The sequence below is a fragment of the Perca flavescens genome, chromosome 16 (genome assembly GCF_004354835.1).
Source record: "Perca flavescens isolate YP-PL-M2 chromosome 16, PFLA_1.0, whole genome shotgun sequence".
Lineage (NCBI taxonomy): Eukaryota > Metazoa > Chordata > Actinopteri > Perciformes > Percidae > Perca > Perca flavescens.
In genome coordinates, this window is record NC_041346.1 from 1,264,455 (window position 1) to 1,283,110 (window position 18,656).

The following is an 18,656-nucleotide window of genomic DNA, read 5'->3' on the forward strand; positions in this document are numbered from 1 at the left end:
CCACTACATTCATCTGTTACAGCTTTAGTTACTAGTTACTTTAGTTACTCCATTATCATTCATTTGGTTACAGCTTTTCATCTGTTACTTTAGTTACTAGTTACTTTAGTTACTCCATTACATTCATCTGTTACAGCTTTAGTTACTAGTTACTTTAGTTACTCCACTACATTCATCTGTTACAGCTTTAGTTACTAGTTACTTTAGTTACTCCACTCCATTCATCTGTTACAGCTTTAGTTACTAGTTACTTTAGTTACTCCACTACATTCATCTGTTACAGCTTTAGTTACTAGTTACTTTACACATTCAGATTCCTGCACACAGAACACATGTAGTTTATAAATCTGATGTTTGATTCTAAAGTAAACTAGCCGACAATATAACGGCTACAAGTCCAGCTGAGATGATGAGACCATTAAACACACAGCTGGTTGGATCCTTTACTCTTTCTAACATGGGAGAATACTTGAACTACATTTACCTGATGATACTTACACACTTTTTAACACAGTATTTTTACCAGTGTGGTATTACAACTTTTACTTAAGTAAAGGATCTGAACACTTCATTCATTGCTGCAGCATTGTTATTCTTAGAGATGTGCTAGTAGCGCAGCTAAACCTGAAAACATTTGTCCTAAAAAGGTCCTCTTATGCTAAGCTAAGCTTAGCTTAGCTTTCTAAGAGTGAGATGTAAACATGGATATCAATCTCATGTCTCTGTATTACGTAGAGATGTTCCAATACCATTTTTTCCTTCCCAACTCCGATACATGGCCTTTGTAGTATGCATGTGCTCAGCACATTTCAAGACAGTGTCCCTAATGGATACATATGTAACTGTAACAACCATGAAATAACATCATATTATTCCTGAAAGAATCAAATGAGTAGCAGTCACTGAGCAACGCTTCAGACAGCTGCTGGGAAAGCCTAAACCTAATCCTGAGAGTCATAGTTAAAGATCAACATGAAAATACAGATAAATAAATATAAAAATGATTGCTCACCTGCCACAGGGTGTCAAACTGCTTGCCATCTGGGATGGAGAGCTTGCCATTCCTGTCCCTGTCAATGCGATAATGCATGACTTGTCCTTCATGCAGCAAACACAGAGCATAGGATCCATTCAAATCTCTCTGTCGGATCCTGCACTCACAAGAAGAAGAACATGAGTTAAAGTACTGGGGGTGTGAATGTAGTATCATTTACACTCTTTCTTCATAGATGTGAATGATGGTGTGTAAAAAGCCCAGTTCGTGACTATATTCATAAATGCAAACTTCCAGTCCTGCCATGTTCAGTAGGGACTGGACTGTACATCTGTGTTAGCCAGACCTTCCTCCACAGCACCGCAAAAGAAGGTCTGGCTAGTCCACACAGATATTCCTGGATGGGAGAAAAACGTGCTCTGGTTTATTGGCATTTCTTTAAACCAATCACAATTGTCATGGGCGGTGCTAAGCTCCAGACCGAGCTCCGGTGCCTCTGCTAAATAGTCTCAGGAAGGAACTTGTTTTGGTGGAACTTGTGTACGTTCAAAAGTAGTTTTGGTCGTGCAACAGAAAACTCCGATTGGACAGATAGTCTAGCTAGCTGATCCAGCAGAATTTCTAGCACCGGAGCAATCCCGGAAGTGGAACTTCGTGGATATAGACTAGAATCCCACAGTCTCTCCATTCTCTCTGCTGATTCCTCACGTCTGTTTTCACTTCTGTCTTCATAAAGCTCAGTTTTTCAGGTCGGCAGCTTATAAAAACTTCAGTTCGGTGTTCTTTACCCTGTTGGTAGTGAATATCACCACACAGCAGCCTTTAGGCATGGTTCTGTTGTTTGCTAGCAGACGGAATTGATGTGTAGGAAACATTCATGCAATACAAGTCAATTGAGAGCAGAGAGCTGTGGTAATTGTTGACTTTGTTTAGATATTACAAATTGTAATTATATAAGTGATTATTGGTCGGACTATATATTTGTATTATTATAACAATTGTTAGTTTTTGGCACTTGACCCCATACATAGCAACACAAACGACAGTTAGAAAATATTTTTTATGATAATGAAGAGGCATGGTTTACTTCATAGGCTGTGTATTTGTTTTATTATATTATCTGGGTCACATGACAGTGATATAGAACCAAAATAGGTATCCTGGGATTTGTTCAAAACTTTAATTTGTTTAAAAAAAGTAATCCAAATTATTTCTGAGACAATTCACTGTAGAGCAACATGTGGAGCTGTTCCAGCTCTACGGTGCCTTGTGTGTATGTGTTGTGCTTCATCACTCGTTGCTTTTCTTTGTTTGTGAAGGTAGTCAGGAAGCTAGTATCGTTACTTGGACTATTGTATTGTATTGTGTTACTGCCATACTACTTAGACATCACATTGCACAAACTGTTTATTGATTGATCATATTTTTGGCAGACTCTTTACTTTATTTTGGATGTTTACGTTTTGCGTATTTAATGTGTAACTTCATGTTGTCTCGCACGTTTATGCTTGGTCTTGGCCAGGTTGTCGTTGCAAATGGGAATTTGTTCTCAATCGGCCTACCTGGTTAAATAAAGGTTCAATTGAAAAAATATATATAAATATATAAATGGCAGTCCTTCAGCCAGATTAGGAGCACAGGGCCCAGTGTTCCTCAGGCTATAAAGGCCCAGATTTGGGTCTCTCGCTCTCTCTTCCTTCCTGCAACCCTTTCGCTTTGATGAGATGATATGTCACTTATCTTTTACTTCACAACACCTTACGCTACAGGTTAATGTGATACGGCACCTTTTGAGGACAAAGTCACAAAGTGCTTCACACGCCAAATGTGTTACAATAAGACTCAAACTGTAAAATGAGCAAGCAAGAAAGAAATAAGAAATCAAAATATAAAACACTGACACTACACTGTCAACACCCACCCACATGAACACTACTGATGCCACTGACTAACACCCCGGACACTTGAAGTTGTTCTTCAATTTATAGTCTTTTTTTTGTTATAATAAATGACTTATAATTTGGCATTCTGTGTCATAATGTTTTTGTCACAGTTATGACAGGACGAAGTTCAAAAATAAACCGTACAGGAAACACATTGAGGTTAAGAGAAAAGCTTGACATGAATTGAGGAGCTTGTAGGGTAGACATGTAACAAGTGTCTCTTTGAAGAACACAGACCAAACTACATCCTCTTCTTCAGGGCTTTACTTCCTCTGTGAGGCGGGCACAAGGCCAGGCTCAAGTCGCCCGATTGGCCCTCTCTGGCAAACAAAGCTATTGTTTCATTCCTGCCGTGGCTGCATTAATACGAGCAGCCATTAATTATCACTGATTGCTAAAGTTAGACCAAACTTTACTTTTTGATGGACATGTCTCCACAGGACACAGAGACAGGGCGACCCAGCAACACACCCTCACACCTCAACAACATTATAGGTCGATTTGTGAAGACAGTTCTATTGAACACGTACTAGTGATGTCACAGACAAAAAACAGATGACTTTTGGTTTCACACGGGACACGGACCGCTGTCGTCTCGCTGACTAGTCCTTCACGCAGAAACAGCTAACTGTGGCGCGAACCTCTCTCTCTCTCTCTCTCTCTCTCTCTCTCTCTCTCTCTCTCTCTCTCTCTCTCTCTCTCTCTCTCTCTCTCTCTCTCTCTCTCTCTGTCTATGTCTCTCTGTCTCTCTCTCTCTCTCTCTGTGTCTCTCTCTCTGTCTATGTCTCTCTGTCTCTCTCTCTCTCTCTCTCTCTCTCTCTGTCTATGTCTCTCTGTCTCTCTCTCTCTCTCTCTCTCTCTCTCTCTCTCTCTCTCTGTCTATGTCTCTCTGTCTCTCTCTCTCTCTATGTCTCTCTCTCTGTCTATGTCTCTCTGTCTCTCTCTCTCTCTCTCTCTCTCTCTCTGTCTATGTCTCTCTCTCTCTCTCTCTCTCTCTATGTCTCTCTCTCTGTCTATGTCTCTCTGTCTCTCTCTCTCTCTGTCTCTGTCTCTCTGTCTCTCTCTCTCTCTCTCTCTCTCTCTCTCTCTCTCTCTCTATGTCTCTCTGTCTCTCTCTCTCTCTCTCTCTCTCTCTCTCTCTCTCTCTGTCTGTCTATGTCTCTCTGTCTCTCTCTGTCTATGTCTCTCTGTCTCTCTGTCTCTCTCTCTCTCTCTCGCTCTCTCTGTCTCTCTCTCTCTCATCGAAACAGTTTAGGAACCGCAGCTTTGACCTTTGAATTGACAGCTTTAAATGTTCTTTCTCATATTTTTATGTATTTATCATGTGTATAACATGATTAGCCACAACCTGCTGCAAGAGCAGATTTTACACTTTAAATTTATTTAAATCTTTAAACCAAACTAAAAGACACATCCTGTTTGTTTTCTGTGTAAGATTTTTTCACACAAGAATATAATTTTAAATGTAATAATAATAATAATAATAATAATAATAATAATAGTAATAATAATAATAATAATAATAATTATATATATATAATATAATTATAATTCATTTTATATAGTGCTTTAAGAGTTCCTCAAAGGCACTTTACAAGGTCAATGGAAAAAAACAAACTAATGTAACTTCTTCCCTTTTTTTTAAGTTTAAAATGAATTAGTTTCATTTTCATCATCCAGTTTTACCAAGGCAAGGCAGGAGAAAAGCACAGAAAACTGTAAAGCACACATAGATATCTATTTACAGAAAATATGATTCAAAGTAATAATAATACACATAATTATGCACATTATCTACACATGATTTCAAGATATTTCACATGTGAAATGTACGACATGAAATTTAAAAATACACATTGTATGAAATAAACCCATACAGGCACAAGTGGTTAATCCCATGCAGACCTCACATACTGTATAGGTTTACATGGTTTGCAGACATTTCACATGTGGAATTTCAAATATAAACATTTGAAACGGGAAACTATTTATCACACGTGTGCTTTTTATTTTTTTTATTTTTAAATGGTAATTTTAAGTGGCGCACACACATGTCATGCAAAATGTGAAGCTAGAATAAATGCGCATTTGTGTGTTTCTGAGGAAATATTTAGTCAGCACAGTGTGACGATTGTAAAGGTGTTTCTTCGGGGCCATCTCCACCCTGAAAAGAGTCTCGGCTGAAAATGGACTCAGACTTTGAAGCTATTTGTGACAGAACACTCTCTTTGTCTGGAAGGTTTTTCAGAAGCCGGATATGCTTGACTCTGTCTTGTGTTGATCCTAAGTAAATGTGTCACATTTAGATCAGGTGTATCCCTGCTGTTCAGTAAAGTTGATTTTTCAGATTCTACTGATAGGGTCATATACTGCAGATTTGTACTGTCCAGAAGAAAAATACAAACAGTATAGAGAGTATTCAACACAACATAGTGTGCACACACACAACCACACACACACACACACACACACAGTCCACAGACCCAGACTGTTGCAGTTACTTTCACAGGCTGGCTCCTCTACCTTTAGAGGATTATCTAACACAGTCCTGCCTACGATCCCCCAGTCATGGAGCTACCACTGAAAACACTGAGCATTGGGTCATCTGTATTCTTTATAGGAACGTGATGGTTTAAAACCTCTGCATTTTTAAATTACACATGTAGCATTTGATATTTTTGAACAAAATACCATAAAATATACTGTCTCCGTTACTGTTTCAACTGTTACAGTTGGAAACAGCAATTAGACCTTCAAAAATATATTTTAAAAATTAAAAAAAGCAATTCCTCACATGTATTTATTTCATTCTGTTGCTAGTTTTGTGTCAGCAATGAGGGATTTCAGACATGCAGATTAAGGGACATTATTTAATTTCACCTTTTCAATTAAAGCTTGTAATAGCTTTAATTTAATTGGTCTTATTTTATTTTATTCTACTGCAATTTTCAATGACCTGGTTTTATTTTTATCTCATGTTTGTTACTAATGCCTCATGCCTGCTCTTATTTTTTAGTTTATATATATATTTAAATCACATACTCCTGTAGAACACCACTTTGTTTTGAAACAAATAATCATTTTATTCTATTTACACTTTAAGTTTTGCCACTATCAAAAGTTTTTTCACACACTTTTTTTTCAAACATTGGACAGTGGCGTTACAGTGCTAAAGAGAAGCCCAGTTTCAGACACTAACCAGGAACTTAAATAGATGCCCTGTGTGTCATCATTTATAACTAAGCTAGTCCCTTTTGTCTAAAATATACCCTAAAAACATAGAAAATGTTCAAATATTCTAGAAAATAAAATATCTAGAAATATAGCCTCACCAATTATATATATATATATATATATATATATATATATATATATATATATATATATATATATATATATGTGGGTCTGTGCAGTGTCTATAGCACTCTCTTAAAAAAACCTATTTGAAGCTATAATCAGAACAGGAGGTTGTGCTTCGTTGGAAACAAAGTCTTTTTTATGCTCGGTGAGAAAAGGGACAGAACAGTCTCACATCTCGCCTGCTGTCATTCTTCTTGTTTGCTTTGGCTACTTCAGGAAGTCCTTTGCAAACTGCCAGAGCGGAAACCACAGTGTGTGTGTGTGTGTGTGTGTGTGTGTGTGTGTGTGTGTGTGTGTGTGTGTGTGTGTGTGTGTGTGTGTGTGTGTGTGTGTGTGTGTGAGTGTGTGTGTGTGTGTGTGTGTGTGTGTGTGTGTGTGTGTGTTTCTTTAGCTGAGACCTCTGCCTCTCAACTGAAGCTTCTGCTGCAAAATACTCTACACTCTGTGTTCAAAGCAAAAGACACATTTTAAACACATTCATATTTTTATGTAAGGTGATATTGCGCTGTTGTAATTGTTGATTTGGGATTTCGGCTTTGCAGCATTTCATTTCACAGCTCTCAGATCTAGAGAACAGCGTTGTAGCTGACAGCTGACAAAAAGGCTAAATGTTAACTAAAGGCAGCTGTTTGTCTCCCAAGCGTGTGGAGCCGGCTCAAACTGTACTCTACATCCGTGTTCATTTGATAAAACGTATTACAATTTAAAAGAAAAAAAACGACACAATTAGAGCTGGGCCGGTAAACGGACGGGATATTGACAAAAACATAAGTGTATCCATTATTCCACTGTTGCTGTCATATGCATGCTCCAGGTGCTTAACCTTTGTGTTGTCTTCCCATCGGCCATGAAAAAAACACTTTTTGTTGTCCGTCTTAACATTTTGTTACTTTTTTCAAAGTTGCCTTTTTATGGGTTTTTGGGGTTAATTTTTTCAAAAATAATTATGTTTTTCCGACGTTTTTTTCTGGCGTTTTTGTCCCTTTTTCAATCTTTCTGAAAATTTTTTTTATCATTGTTTTTGTTTATCGTTGTTTTTTTCGAAATTTTCAGAGCTTATTTCGACATCCCATATTTGTTGATTTAAAAACAAAATTGAAAGCGGGGCATCCGTGAAATTTGACCAGAGGACAACATGAGGGTTAAACTTGAAAGAAATTCAATAACAACAATATCAGTGCCACAGCACTAAAACCAAAATCACCTTCCAACGCAGGAAGTACCTGGTATGAAAGCCTCACAAGGTTCCTAAAATGTTTAAGTTTGGAGAAGCCCCAGTTTACAGGTTGTTTAGTTCCTGCAGGCTGGGCCATGTAACCAATATATTCCTAATCATTAACTAAATTAGGCTGATAGGTTGTTGTCATCATACACACAGAGATACACTGGTAAGAGCCAATGAGGTTTAACCATGTACCAGGTAATTTAAATAGATCACGTTACTGGATTGTGTCAACAGTTAACTTCATGTAATATTGTATGAGGTGTTATCTTTTGCGGGGTGCAAATATTCCACCAGAACAAGTTCCTTCCTGAGACTATTTAGCAGAGCCACCGTCTCTGCGTCTGGAGCTTAGCGCTGCCCAAGACGATTGTGATTGGTTTAAAGAGATGCAAACAACCCAGAGCGTTTTTTTCCTGCTATCCCAGAATGTATGTTTGGAGGAGCTTGACCTTACTGTGCAGACAGAGCTGGCAATGCGAGACAAAGTAACAACCTACTCTATTTTCTCCTTGTAGTTATTTTTAATGATACAAAGCTACAAAGCTAATTAAGACTATCAGCTCCACACAACTCTCTCTGGACTTCTCAGTAGGACTATGTTCAGAAGATTGGGGCGTCAGGTGACTTTCCCGCGCAGAAACTCAAGTGAAGATAATGACCTCTTCTGAAGAGTTAATCCTCTGTGTCCTCATGGGCTACTAGCAACTTTGTGGAGGAGGAGGGGGGGAGGGGGGCAAGGCTTGTATCATGTGGACGCGCCAACAGTGTTGCTGTCATTACTTAGAATTCCTTCCTTTCTACTTAGAAATTGTTGGGGGAACTACTCAGCCTGGGAGAAGATTGCTTTAAAGCGGCGCTATACAGTTTTGGCCATTTCTTGGCTGTTTTCTGGCTTTTGCTGGCAGGTTTCTCTATAGAGCCCCCCCTACAGCTTCAGAATAGATATTTGGCAGCTCCTATGTTAACTGGTGTCTGACTCCTCTCTCGGTCAGTCTGCCGTTTCCTCTTTCTCTGTTCCTCTGACAATGCTTTCCTAGCTTTCTGCTTCTTTTTTGCCGGCTCAGCCATGACGATAGTGTGAAAAACCTGTTAGCCGGTTCCTGAATGGGCGGATGTGTGCAGTGCCGTGAAGCAGATCGTTACATGGCGAGACCTGATATCACGCCATACTTCCTGACGCCGAGGCCGCCAGCTCACCAGCCGCAAGTTGCAAAGGTGGTTTTTCTGCTCACAGGCGCTAGGAGGGAGCGAGACCACTACCATTCAACTCGCAAAAAAAGTCTGATAACCATTCTAGGGCTGCCACCTCTTAGTCGATTAGTCGACTAATCGGTCGTTTTGGTCTTAGTCGACTAAGATTTCTTTAGTCGAATAGTGATTTTTTATGCTTATTCATGCTTAATTATTTATTTCAGGAAACTTCTGAGCACATTTATGGTAAACACAAGATTTAAAGTGGTGCTTTTGCAGGATTAATTGTGGAGAAACTCAATTTTACAGATGGTTAATTAACTAAATTTATATTGTTCTTTTCTAGTCTTGACCACCTCTCAAAGCGCACAGCTCTGTCAATTAAATCAACTAATCGATTAGTCGACAAAATCCTATAAGTGTTAGTTGACTAAGGATTTCTTTAGTCCAGGACAGCCCTAAACCATTCCAATGACTCCGAAGATGTTCATTTAAGGTCAATTAAGCTAAAAAAAAAACTACATAGTTCCCCTTTAAAGGCAAGACAGTTTCCTAGAAATGAACATTTGCAATCAAGTAGGTTTTTTTTTTTGAGCCAGAGGTTTTGATTTTGTGTGACCTGGATCTGAATTTGATTATTTAATGTGGAGAATGGCTAGTGTTTATGAGCATATGCTTTGAGCATGTTATGGATATTGTGAGCTCTGGAGAAATTTCTCACAGAAGTGTAATAATCAGTCAAATTTGGATGGATTTGATCAAATTCATATCCCACAATTTAGTATAAACAGCTATAAGCCAAAAGCTATACAAAGACACTTGTAAAATACTTACAGGAATTTTCCGTTTTTACGGGAGCCGTTTTGGAGCCTGGGCTCACAGCCTTCCCGTGTTATGGATCCATGGAACCAGGGCATTTTTTCGTGTGCAGTGGTGGAAATGAGCTTCTCCAGCTGAGGTCTCTGGCTGATGATGGCCTGCTCCAGAGCTGCCCCCTGCACGCACACACACGCACACACACACACACACACACACACACACACACACACACACACACACACACACACACACACACATGAGCTGTCAGCAAACGCTTATAATACACACACTCCCATCACATCAAAAAGCAACGCTTAGTCAGCTGGCGTTTGTTTTTGATGCAAAGGGTTTCCATCCATCCATCCATCCATCTTCGTCCGCTTATCCGGTGTCGGGTCGCGGGGGGAGCAGCTCCAGCAGGGGACCCAAAACTTCCCTTTCCCGAGCAACATTAACCAGCTCCGACTGGGGGATCCCGAGGCGTTCCCAGGCCAGGTTGGAGATATAATCCCTCCACCTAGTCCTGGGTCTTCCCCGAGGCCTCCTCCCAGCTGGACGTGCCTGGAACACCTCCCTAGGGAGGCGCCCAGGGGGCATCCTTACCAGATGCCCGAACCACCTCAACTGGCTCCTTTCGACGCAAAGGAGCAGCGGCTCTACTCCGAGCTCCTCACAGATGACTGAGCTTCTCACCCTATCTCTAAGGGAGACGCCAGCGACCCTCCTGAGGAAACCCATTTCGGCCGCTTGTACCCTGGATCTCGTTCTTTCGGTCATGACCCAGCCTTCATGACCATAGGTGAGGGTAGGAACGAAAACTGACTGGTAGATCGAGAGCTTTGCCTTCTGGCTCAGCTCTCTTTTTGTCACAACGGTGCGATAGATTGAATGCAATACCGCACCCGCTGCGCCGATTCTCCGACCAATCTCCCGCTCCATTGTCCCCTCACTCGCGAACAAAACCCCAAGGTACTTGAACTTCTTCACTTGGGGTAAGGACTCATTCCCTACCTGGAGAAGGCATTCCAACGGTTTCCTGCTGAGAACCATGGCCTCAGATTTAGAGGTGCTGATCCTCATCCCAACCGCTTCACACTCGGTTGCAAACCGATCCAGTGAGTGCTGAAGGTCGCAGGCCGATGATGCCATCAGGACCACATCATCTGCAAAGAGCAGCAATGAGATCCCCAGCCCACCAAACTGCAACCCCTCCCCACCCCGACTACGCCTCAATATCCTGTCCATAAATATTACAAACAGGATTGGTGACAAAGCGCAGCCCTGGCGGAGGCCAACCCTCACCTGAAACGAGTCCGACTTACTACCGAGAACCCGGACACAGCTCTCACTTTGGTCATACAGAGATTGGATGGCCCTGAGTAGAGACCCCCTCACCCCATACTCCCGCAGCACCTCCCACAGTATCTCCCGGGGGACCCGGTCATACACCTTCTCCAAATCCACAAAACACACGGTTGGGCATACTCCCAGGCTCCCTCCAGGATCCTTGCGAGAGTGAAGAGCTGGTCCGTTGTTCCACGACCAGGATGGAATCCGCATTGTTCCTCCTCAACCCGAGGTTCGACTATCGGCCGAACCCTCCTTTGCAGCACCTTGGAGTAGACTTTACCAGGGAGGCTGAGAAGTGTGATACCCCTGTAATTGGCACACACCCTTTTTAAAAAGGGGAACCACCACCCCAGTCTGCCACTCCTTTGGCACCGTCCCAGACTTCCACGCAATGTTGAAGAGTCGTGTCAACCAGGACAGCCCCTCCACACCCAGAGCCTTGAGCATTTCTGGACTGATCTCATCAATCCCTGGGGCTTTGCCACTGTGGAGTTGTTTGACTACATCAGTGACTTCCGCCTGGGAAATCGACGACAATCCCCCGTTATCCTCCAGCTCTGCCTCTAACATAGAGGGCGTATTAGTCGGATTCAGGAGTTCCACAAAGTGCTCCTTCCACCGCCCTATTACCTCCTCAGTTGAGGTCAACAGTGTCCCACCCTTACTGTACACAGCTTGGATGGTTCCCCGCTTCCCCCTCCTGAGGTGGCGAACAGTTTTCCAGAAGCACTTTGGTGCCGACCGAAAGTCCTTCTCCATGTCTTCTCCAAACTTCTCCCACACCCGCTGCTTTGCCTCTTTCACGGCAGAGGCTGCAGCCCTTCGGCCCTTCGGTACCCTGCAACTGCCTCCGAGTCCTCCGGGATAACATATCCCGGAAAGACTCCTTCTTCAGTCGGACGGCTTCCCTGACCACCGGTGTCCACCACGGTGTTCGTGGGTTACCGCCCCTTGAGGCACCTAAGACCTTAAGACCACAGCTCATCGCCGCAGCTTCAGCAATGGAAACTTTGAACATTGTCCACTCGGGTTCAATGCCCCCAGCCTCCACAGGGATGCATGAAAAGCTCCGCCGGAGGTGTGAGTTGAAAGTCTGTCGGACAGGGGCCTCCTCCAGACGTTCCCAATTTACCCGCACTACACGTTTGAGCTTACCAGGTCTGTCCAGAGTCTTCCCCCACCCCCTGACCCAACTCACCACCAGATGGTGATCGGTTGACAGCTCTGCCCCTCTCTTCACCCGAGTGTCCAAAACATCTGCCTCAGATCAGATGAAACGATTATGAAATCGATCATTGACCTTTGGCCTAGGGTGCTCTGGTACCAGGTACACTTATGAGCATCCCTATGTTCGAACATGGTGTTCGTTATAGACAATCCATGACTAACACAGAAGTCCAACAACAAACAACCACTCTGGTTTAGATTAGGGAGGCCGTTCCTCCCAATCACGCCTCTCCAGGTGTCTCCATCATTGCCCACGTGTGTGTTGAAGTCCACCCCAGCAGATCAATGGAGTCCCCCACTGGAGACCCATGCAGGACTCCAGTCAAGGTCTCCAAGAAGGCCGAATACTCCGAACTCCTGTTTGGTGCATATGCACAAACAACAGTCAGAGTTTTCCCCCACAACCCGCAGGCGTGGGGAGGCGACCCTCTCGTCCACGGGGTAAACTCCAACACAGCGGCTCCAGCCGGGGCTTGTGAGTATCCCCACACCCGCCCGGCGCCTCACACCCTGGGCAACTCCGGAGAAGAAAAGAGTCCAACCCCTATCCAGGAGTATGGTTCCAGAACCAAGACTAACCTAACCGGTAGCGCTCCACCTCCCGCACCAGTTCCGGCTCCTTCCCCCACAGAGAGGTGATGTTCCACGTCCCCAGAGCCAGCGTCTGCTGCCTGGGTCTGGTCCGTCGAGGCCCCTGACCTTCACTGCCACCCATGTGGCATCGCACCCGACCCCAACGGTTCCTCCCACAGGTGGTGGGCCCATGGGCTGGAGAGATGGGAGCCACGTAGTTTGTTCGGGCTGTGCCCAGCCGGGCTCCGTGGCAAACCCGGCCACCAGGCGCTCGCCGACAAGCCCGCCGTCTGGGCCTGGCTCCAGACGGGGGCCCCGGGCTTCCTCCGGGCAGGGTCACTCCATCTCTACCTCACTTATTCATTGGGGTTTTTGAACCATTCTTTGTCTGGCCCCTCACCTGAGACCACTTTGCCTTGGGAGACCCTACCAGGAGCACAAAGCTCCAGACAACACAGCCCTCAGGTTCACAGAGACACACAAACCTCTCCACCACGATAAGGTTCACATATTTAGACATGATTGGTCGGGACTCTTGGCGTCACTTTTTTAAGCTCTGGGTCAGGACGTACATTTAATTGACATGCGGCACAAGAACGGGGCATGAAACACGGTCTCACGGAGGAAAGTCCTGTGGTGTTTGACCCATCCACCACCCCAACCTGCTAGACCTTCTTGATTTTGGACCGAAAGTCCGAACCATCCAAAAAATGCTTTCACACTAGAAACGAACCGGGCCATGGTTCAGCTTGATCCGGACAGAGACTACCTCTTTTGCTTGGACCAAATTTCAACCGTTTGTTCCGGATCGTGGTCTGGGGGAGGTTTCACTTCTGTAATTTTGGTTCTGACTGAAAAGTGCAAAGGTCCGGACCAAACGAGGTAGGTATGAAAGCCCACTTAGACACGCTTGGTCGGGACTCTTGGTGTAACTTTTTGGCGCTCTGTGTCGGGACGTACGTGGAACTGACATGCAGCACAGGAACAGGACAGTTAGGTTTAGGAAAAGATGGTGGGGGGGGTTACAAACCAAACCCCGGTCTCCTGGGTGAAAGTCCATGGATTTTCCCTCAGTGTGCAGCCAATCACAGCGCCCGGGGACCAACTCCAGATCTAACTGGAGAACCTAGTACATGTTTTTGATGGTGGGGGAAATGGAGGACCCAGAGGAAACCCACACAAACATGGGGAGAACACACAAACTCCACACAGAAAGGCCTGGAACGAGCTGGATTCAAACCCAGAACCTTCTTGCTGTGAGGCCACAGTGCTACCCATTGGGCCACCATGCTGCTCTTAATACTTTGTCATCTTACCCAGATTTTCCACTGGGTGTGTGTTCCAGTTTTGTTCTGTCCTCCGTCACGCGCCATTCCACACCTGGAGCGTCTCAGAAGTGGAGCGACTCGCAGATTTTATTGTCTCTACAAGAACTTTACAGAACAGTCACATGTTGATTATGCTACTATCTACGTTTCACTCCAAGCACTCCTGCAATTAAACTCCATGTCTCCAACCTCCAAATGAATCTCTCGTCGTCCATGTTGTTGTAGAGGAGACATATACGATATGGGGGGGTGGTTGGTGTTTTGTCTGGATGCTCTCACTGTTTAACTTGTCCGAAAGCCCTGCAGCTCGTGGCTTCACGCACACTTCTGGGACGCGGCGCCTCCGGAGCGCAGACGCGCCCGGTGGAAAATAGCGTTGTAACGGTCGAGCTGCTGCTCTGCCCGGTGCGTTCCATCCATACATCCCCCACCAATATTTAGCATATTCATCTTTCTCCGTGAAATGAAGCTGCCTTCAAGTGTGATTGGAGGTGTTGAGATCTATAACTGACCTGACGGAAAGCAGTAACAGTTTCTACTTGTGATACATTGGGGGATTGAAGAATTCAACAGGGCCGTGAAAAATAAAGATATTTACTTTTATATAGATTTAAATTTAGGAGCTTATGGCTTTAACAAAGTCTCCTTCTTAATAGATCTGTTGTTCAGATGCACAGCGTTCCTTAAAAAAATCCCCAAAAATGTTTGATGTTGTGAATATGCAGAAAGTTTTGAACAATACATACAATAATTAAAAATAATAATTAACGACATTTGCACTATACATTTTTGCAGAAACGGCACAAATTGTTCCATGAAAATTCACCAAAATGCAGGAAATGAAATGTTTGAAGCTCACAATTTCTGGTGCAGGACCCCCAGATCCCCCACTTTTAGAAGACCCCTGTGTCCTTCTACTCACAGGAGAGAGTTGAAACATACCTGCAGGTTCCATGTCTGCTTCACATACTCCCGGATCAGTTTTTCCTTCAGGTCCTCAAACGGCCCCACTTTTGGCTGCATGTTCCTGGGCCTGTTGCAGGGCTTCTTCAGCAGACACACGAGACCATCCATCTCCTGGGCGTGGTAGTCGATCACATCGACAGGGCTCCTGTGGCTCTTACCGCCAACGATAGCGTATGTTTCATTGGATTGTCTTTCAATGGTGTAGTGGTAGCAGCGGCTGGAATACAACACAGACAGTGCAAAGCCTCCCAGATAGTTTCGGCTTTGCCGGAGCAGGTAGAAGCCGTTGATCGTGCCCGCCTGCCGCAGGTAGTCCTCCGCCTCTTCCCTGGTGATGTTGCCATAGAAGAATGGCAATGCATTCACTGCGTCAGCCATGTTGGCTTCTGTGGGGGTGACTCCCTTAAGGAAGTCCCAGAACAAAGTTCAGCCACCAGGATGCAATCAACCCTAAAACAAACAAAAGGAGAACCATGTAACAATCAAGATTAATTTAGTCTGAAAAAATACTGTGAACTACAGATTTTTACATCAGTAACATGCAGCCAAAGAATGAAAAATGAAGACATAAGTATTGGGTTCCAACAGGATGACTGATAAACAGGGCCACACAGAATCTGCGGACGTTTTGGTTTAAAAAAGAATATCTTCTGCTTCGTTTCCCCCTGTCATTTCCCCTGCTCTGGTGTTTCCCCCTCTCATTCCCCCTGCTCTGGCATTTCCCCCTCTCATTCCCCCTGCTCTGGTGTTTCCGAGCCCCTAAAGCAGAGACATTAGGAACCACTTCGGACCCGTTTTGGTTTGGAATCTGCGGGGTTGTGTTGCAGTCTCAACGGTCTCAAACGGAGACCTTTGGCAACACCGACACGGATGTCAACGTTTCTCCTCCTGATTGGTTCTTATCGGTCACAACGTCTCATTCTCTGAGACTAAAGCTACTAATGTTACCATGGCAACTACCAGCAGTGGGCGTCGTCCCCACACTGCCTCCTGTTTATGTCCAGTATACCAGAATGTTGATGAGATATGAGGTTTGGGCGTGTTAGAGATTAACACACAGAGATTAGTTCTTCTACTGGAGATAAAAACACTTGTGTGCACCGAGATCACTTTTGGCTCCAAACTCCACTCAAAAACCAAAGTGTAGTAATGTAAATGTAGCCTAAGAAAAATGTAAATAAGACTCAGAATGATAACACATCACCCCAGGCAGGAAAACGGTTTGCTAAATTACGCAGATTTTCATTCTGGATCACCGCTGAAAACTGTAAAAATCTGCAGATTTTGTTTGGGTCTGTTGATAAATCATCCGACCCTTCGCTCCATTGATGCAGTTGCAGGGAATGCATCACGGTGTACAGTACATTCACACAGTGAGAAGAGTGCAGTACTTCTGTATCAGCGATATTTCTGGGTTTTCCCTACCATTATAAGGCTAAGCTGCAGCACCCAAGCTGTTTTGGGCACTATCTAAGCCAAATGAATGTAAAATCAATATGAGCATCAAAACTAATTTTAAAGACTTTCCTCAGATCTAATGATTGTAGTTGGACTTCTATAGCAAGTTTTTTCTTAGTCAAATTTTCTAGCTTTTCAATGTTTTAGACACATATGGCTAATAATGGTTCAAAATGATGTGACATTGTTTCTTTATTAAAAAAAAACATAACACCCCTAACCCGGGGGGGACCAAATAACTGCATCTAAATCTTTCACAAACCTAGAGAAAACACTATTTAACTTGTATTCTTGCCAGTGTACAAGTTAAATACAGTGTAGTGTAAAAATAAAGCTTAGGTTCCGACAGGAAAATAATGTCATTCACACCACCCAGATCAACTGATCATCAGTTAATCACCCTAAAATAAACCACACACACATAAACACATATTGCATTGCAGAGCAGTCTAACACCACAATACTGTTTGCTGCTGCTGTTAGTTGCGATTGCTACCGCTAAGTGCTGTGCAATTTTTACAGAGCTGAGTTGGTCAGAAATTCTTCCTAAGAGCAGGTAAATTTATTTATTTATTTATTTTATTAGTTTATTTGTCAGGGACAATGTACAAAATACATTAATCTTACAAAAAGATGTTTTGTACCAGAGTTAGCTAATGCTAGTTTCCATCTGCAGTCCGCGGGCAGATGCACACAATATTGAAACATATTACAAATAACTGTCAATAATAATAAGAAATACATGCAAGATTACACTAATCAGATGTTTAAATAAAAAACTAATCAAAAAACCATCACAGCCTAAAATATATACAACATAGTCAAAAACATTTTGAGAAAGATGTCTTTATTTGCATCAAATCAAAATATGTGCTTGTATTATGCTTATATGGTTTGTGTTCTGTGGTGTTTGGCTCTGATAATGACCAGGTGTTAGTAGCTAGTAGGCTTCATCCTCACATGAACGTCTGTACAACATTTTATGGAAATCCATCCAATAGTTGTTGAGATGTTTCAGCCTGGAGCAAAGTGGCGGGCCAAAAGACTGACATTTCCATTCATATAGTCCACGTGGAAATGTGGCCAGTAGTTGGCCAGATAATGGTTTGTATCCAACTGTTGGATTGTGACGGGTTGCATCAACTGACTGACCAACATCTGACCAGGTATACTATACAAGCAGGGCAAAACTGATAAGAGCAGAAAGGCCTTGAGCCATGAAGTTTGTCTATACATCTACACTGACATTAGTGGTGAGATAGTCTATATCGATGACGTTTCATTTCCGGGATTGTTCAGGTGCCGTCGGAAATTCCGCCAGATGTCCGTCCCCTTCCTCTTTCTTTGTGTTGGCGTTCTAAATTAAGATTTGTGAGGACTAGGGTTAACTGCTCCTCATATCTCTGCAGGGTAAATCCAGACAGCTAGCTAGACTATCTGTCCAATCTGAGTTTTCTGTTGCAAGACCAAAACTACTTTTGAACGTACACGTTCCACCAAAACAAGTTCCTTCCTGAGACTATTTAGCAGAGGCACCGTGGCTCTGTTGCTCCAAGATGATTGTGATTGGTTTAAAGAAATGCCAATAAACCAGAGCACGTTTTTCTCCCATCCAGGAATGCTGTATGGACTAGCCAGACCCTCCTCTGCAGCGCTGTGGAGGAAGAGCTGGACATGCGAGATTAGCGGTGTAATGCCTGTCACAGTTACCACAGTAACCACAATACAACAACAGCAAGACAACTGTGCAAACTCCTCTGCACTGCACAAATAGCAAAAAAATTGCCGGTGCAACACGGATGTCTTCTACTTGATGATTTTATTTCTTAAGGTGCATAACAGTGACTAACGTTTCGATGTATAGTTACATCTTCATCAGAGTCCTTGGAGAGAATGGGCAATGGAGCCCTTAATAAGGATCATCAACAGGTGTGATTGTGCTCAAGAGGGGCGGTGACAATCTAAAGTTACACCCATCTCAACCAAGGTGTTACACTCAGTAATCAGTTGTTAAAGGGCAAATGCCCATAGCCAAGCCAAAAATGAATATATACAAACAAAAAAAATTTGTTTAAAGTTTTTTACAAAAATTTTCACAGGGCAATGGGGACTAAAAGTATATTTATCTAAATACTATACTGTACACACTTTGACATTAGAGAAAGAAAGTCAGATTAAATTCTTCATTTAAACATAGAGGTTCTAAAGAGCCAAGTGTATGT

At 43.3% G+C, this 18,656-nt stretch overlaps 1 protein-coding gene across 4 annotated transcripts in view; it reads right to left on the reverse strand.

The window, feature by feature from the left end:
• syk (spleen tyrosine kinase) overlaps nt 1-18,656 on the reverse strand; it is a 48,905-nt gene that overhangs the window by 14,417 nt on the left and 15,832 nt on the right. For all 4 annotated transcript variants that reach the window (XM_028601166.1, XM_028601167.1, XM_028601168.1 and 1 more), the window contains exons 3-5: nt 14,953-15,426; nt 9,548-9,708; nt 1,013-1,151 (exon numbers count right to left, since the gene is read on the reverse strand). In XM_028601166.1, coding sequence (XP_028456967.1) covers nt 1,013-1,151; nt 9,548-9,708; nt 14,953-15,354 — 702 coding nt within the window. In that variant the 5' untranslated portion in view covers nt 15,355-15,426. The remainder of the gene's footprint in view (nt 1-1,012; nt 1,152-9,547; nt 9,709-14,952; nt 15,427-18,656) is intronic.